Source organism: Ursus americanus, chromosome 5 (assembly GCF_024610735.1).
Source record: "Ursus americanus isolate L20-20 chromosome 5, mUrsAme1.1.p, whole genome shotgun sequence".
NCBI classification, from domain to species: Eukaryota; Metazoa; Chordata; class Mammalia; order Carnivora; family Ursidae; genus Ursus; species Ursus americanus.
The window spans coordinates 83,316,030-83,320,633 of record NC_142131.1 but is presented as its reverse complement, the minus strand read 5'-3'; the positions used below and the strand labels follow the sequence as shown (position 1 = coordinate 83,320,633).

The 4,604-nt window shown below is 34.3% G+C and overlaps 1 protein-coding gene across 1 annotated transcript; it reads right to left on the bottom strand.

The window, feature by feature from the left end:
- Positions 1–2,934: 2,934 nt before the first annotated feature.
- LOC123779401 (olfactory receptor 2AK2-like) lies at positions 2,935–3,930 on the bottom strand. Its single transcript, XM_087862468.1, has one exon. The coding sequence runs from the start codon at positions 3,883–3,885 to the stop codon at positions 2,935–2,937; it is 951 nt and encodes a 316-aa protein (XP_087718594.1). The 5' UTR covers positions 3,886–3,930.
- Positions 3,931–4,604: the final 674 nt, after the last annotated feature.

Genomic DNA, 4,604 nt, shown 5'->3' with positions numbered 1-4,604 from the left:
ACATGTATAAACCATTTCAAACAATGAAAGCATGTGAAATTTAATAGTATTTAGATCCATTCAATTGCTAAGAATTAAGATGTGTCAACTGACAAATCTGAATCCTGGAGATGCTGATCATTGAGGTAGCATATATATATCTTACAAATGTAAATTACTACCATTGTCAAAATCACTTGGCATAATTCCAAAACCATGACCATTGTTATGTCTTATGAACCAGCAATTCTAGTCAAAAGTTTTTATGCAGTATAAACTCTTGTCCATGGGAAGCAGGTGATTATATAGATATAGGTATAATCATAGATAGATGATAGATAGATATAGAAATAGGTATATTCATAAATGCACATATGTAATAGCAAAAATAGAACATAATCTATATTCCATCAACCTGAAAGTGAAAAAAATATTTAAAAGTTATAAAAAAGGATATTATCTAACAGTAAAATATTATAGCCTGCAGTAAAATACTGTCAACAGCAGAAAAGTTCTTAAAAAATACCTGCACCATAAAATGTTTATATACAGTTCAAAGCTTGACAGTAAACACTTAGACTTTTCCATGAATGTATATTTGGTAATACTGTATATAGCAAGACAATGATAGTCTAGAAATTCAGAACAATGAAGAAGGTATGAGGAACAAATAATATCATTTATTTTGGAGCAAGAATGAGTGCTCTAAGACAATTGAAATTGTTATGAAAATCATTGACAATGGTTACAGAGATGTCAATGAGTCTCTAAGAGATTTAATAGGAAATATTTTAAGTGAAGCACCAACGCACTGCATTACTTACACCAGCACTTAAGCACTAAGAAGTCTTTATGTATTCTTTTTGGAATATTTAATATTAATATGACAGTTTAACTGTCTTCTTAGAGTTAAGCATGCACCTTATCTATGACAAAACAATATTATTCTTTGTTATATACTAAAATAATTGAGTACATATGCCCACAGGAAAACTTTTGAATAGGGAGTGTTATAGCATTTTTTAAAAATTCATAACATCTGGAAATATCAAATGACCCAATGAAAGAAAATATATTCCTACAGTGGAATGTTAGTCAGCAATAAAAACAATAGCATTAATGCTTGCATTTTTAAGGTTGCATCTCATAAACATTGAGAAAAAGAATCCAGTTGCACAAGAGAATTGTTTGTTGGAGTCTATTAATAAGAGCTTCTGTCAGTGTTGATGGAAATCAGAATGATGACCAAAGTAGAAGGGAAGTGCTAATGGAGGATGGAGATGTTGCTCCTATGGTTTTTCTCAACAGTAATAATGATGATTTCTCACTTCCAGTTTTTCTTCCAAGATTTCAGCCCGAAATCTTTATTTTCATGATTCCCTCACATTTTACACCATATCTGTCAGCAAGCCTCAAAGGTCTGCTTTCTATTCATCTCCAGAAACTGGCCACATCTTGCTTCTCAGCCATTACCACTTTTCTCCAAGGTAGAATCTTGTGAAAACTGTACTATTGTAATGTCTCGTAATTGCGCAATACAATTCTTTTTGCAAGCACAGCAATAGTTGCCAATTTTCTTGGATTAAAAAATAAACTCCTCACAATGGTCAATTTTACATTTCAAATTCAGACTCCATTAAATCTACTCATTTCCTGAAGTCCAGCAGTTTATTCTTTCATTTTCTGTGCCCTGTCAAACAGTTTCCCTCTTCGAATTTTTTTTCATGCCTGGAACATTCTTTATGATATATCCATTTGAATTGTTTTTTCATCTCAGTCAAATTTTTGACCAAGTATCACTCTCATAGTTGCTCCTATTGTACTATTTTATATAAAATTGCAAAACACCCTGGCCTACCTTTTCCCAATATCCAATATTTTTCCTATTAATTACTACTTTAGACATACTGTAAATTGTTCATATTTAATTAATGTTACATCTCCCTGCATTGAAATGCAAACTTAATGAGGTCAAAGATTTCTGCTGGTTCTAATATTTCTTTACTTCTGTATCACCAATGCCTGCAGCAGTGCCACACACATAGTTAAAACATTAAAGCAGTTGAGTGAACACGTAAATGAGTGAGTTATCTAGTCTGCTCTACATGACAGTATATTTTTTACATAGATCCTTTAAATTTTTTGTGTTTGAATCAGTCGTATTTCCTTTTCATTGTATTTCAGATATTTAGAATGACATTACAAAAGATTTGTTGTGAGGTACAAAATTGTTATCAGGAATGAAACCTGTTCTTTAGAAGCTAGATGATGTTGACAATAACACACTTTTCCAGCTTCCAATTTCGAAATCCAACCAGTTTCAATATATATGATTAAGCCATTCTGAAACCAGGAGGAATCAAGATATTTATCAAACTATTTGATAATAAACTTCTGGAAGGAGCCGAGATGCCCTTCAACAGATGACTGGATTAAGAAGTTGTGGTCCATATATACAATGGAATATTACTCAGCTATAAAAAAGAATGATTTCTCAACATTTGCTGCAACATGGATGGCATTGGAGGAGATAATGCTAAGTGAAATAAGTCAAGCAGAGAAAGACAATTATCATATGGTTTCTCTCATCTATGGAACATAAGAACTAGGAAGATTGGTAGGGGAAGAAAGGGATAAAGAAAGGGGGTAATCAGAAGGGGGAATGAAGCATGAGAGACTATGGACTCTGAGAAACAAACTGAGGGCTTCAGAGGGGAGGGGGGTGGGGGAATGCAATAGGCTGGTGACAGGTAGTAAGGAGGGCACATATTGCATGGTGCACTGGGTGTTATACGCAACTAATGAATCATTGAACTTTACATCAGAAACAAGCGATGTACTGTATGGTGACTAACATAATACAATAATTTTTTTTTTTAATTCTTTGAGTTTACATATTCTAGAAAAGTATTCCAAACAACTAGTCTGTTATTCAATCTCAATTAATAGGGGCTCCTAAGGTGACATTTTGTGTACAAATATGCACTCTACCAATTGTCTGCTCATGGCCCCAATAACCTCCTTATTCCTCAGGCTGTAGATAAATGGGTTTAGAAGAGGTGTGATGATGGTGTAAAACACTGCCACTGCCTTATCCTCTTCTGGAGAATGCAAGGAGTGTGGCCTTGTATAGGTGGAGAGACCAGTCACATAGAATAGGCTTGCCACAATCAGGTGAGAGGAGCAAGTGGAAATAGCTCTTCTCTGTCCTTTACCTGAGTTCATCTGGAACACCACAGTAAGTACACAGGCATAGGAAGCTAGAATGGCCATGAATGGTAACAACAGAATAATAAGCCCACTCAGAAGGACTGTGTACTCATACTGGGAAGTATCCTGACACACCAGTGGCAATAGAGATGGAAGTTCACAGAAAAAGTGGTTGATGAGCCGTGATCTACAAAATGGAAGATGAAATACATACAATGTATGTACTAAAGCATTGATAGAACCACTCGTCCATGCACATGCGACCATGAACCAGCAGATCTTCTTGCTCATAAATATAGGATAGTGTAAAGGATGACAGATGGCTACATATCGATCATAAGACATGAAACCAAGAAGAAGGGCTTCAGTCCCACCAAGGGCCAAGAATACAAGTGTTTGAATCTCACAGCCTAAAAAAGTAATGGTCTTACTATTTGACAGAAAGTCAGTGGTCATCTTGGGCACTGTGGTGGAAATGTTCATTATATCCAAGAAGGAGAGCTGACTGAATAGAAAGTACATTGGAGTGTGGAGTCTGGTGTCCAGTCGAATGAGAAGGATCAGTATGATATTCCCCATCAGAGCCACTGCAAAGAGGATTACAATGGCAACAAAGAAGAAAGCGTCCATGTAGCCATATTGGAAAAGACCAGAAAGTATAAAATCAGTTTCAACACTTTGATTTCCTGTCTTCATAGTTTACTTTGAAATATCAAAGGAGATAATATCTGAAGAGTCCATGTATGACACTGATTTTCCTTTAAGAGAAAATAAAATAATAATTATTAAATGACGGGTTATCTCCAAATCATTTTCCCAGCCAAGTAAAGTATCCAGATTGTACACTACTGCTGTTTTCTTCATGAAATGAATGGACAATGATATCATCATAGTACAGTAACTTTTAAAAGTAAGCCATGCATCATCAGGGCTTAATCCAAATCTTTGCACACAAGACAACTTTTAAAGTATGTGTGATTACTCAATGTCTCATAGTTCTATATTTTTTGATCATCGGAAGTATTAATCACACTTAATTTCCCAATTAACTTATGGCTTTATTACAAGTTTCTGTCCAGCTTGAAAAATACATGTTTCCTCCTCTTTTTTATTCCCTTTCTTTAAGTGCAGAATTCTTAGACCTTTTAAAAACATAAACAAAGGTATCTATCATTTTTTCCCCACTTCTGATTCCACAAGGTAACACTACAGCAAGTATTAAAAACATTATATGCTGTAAAAACATTTTCATAAAGTTCAATAAATTATTTTTAAGCTATGCTACTTTAATGTATTATAAATAAAAATAAAATCACTGAATAGATGAGGAAAAAGTACAAAAGTGCATGTTAAGATGAGAAGCACCTAAAAGGCATCATGCATCTTTCTTCCCAAAAAGAAATTCTCTATTTCCC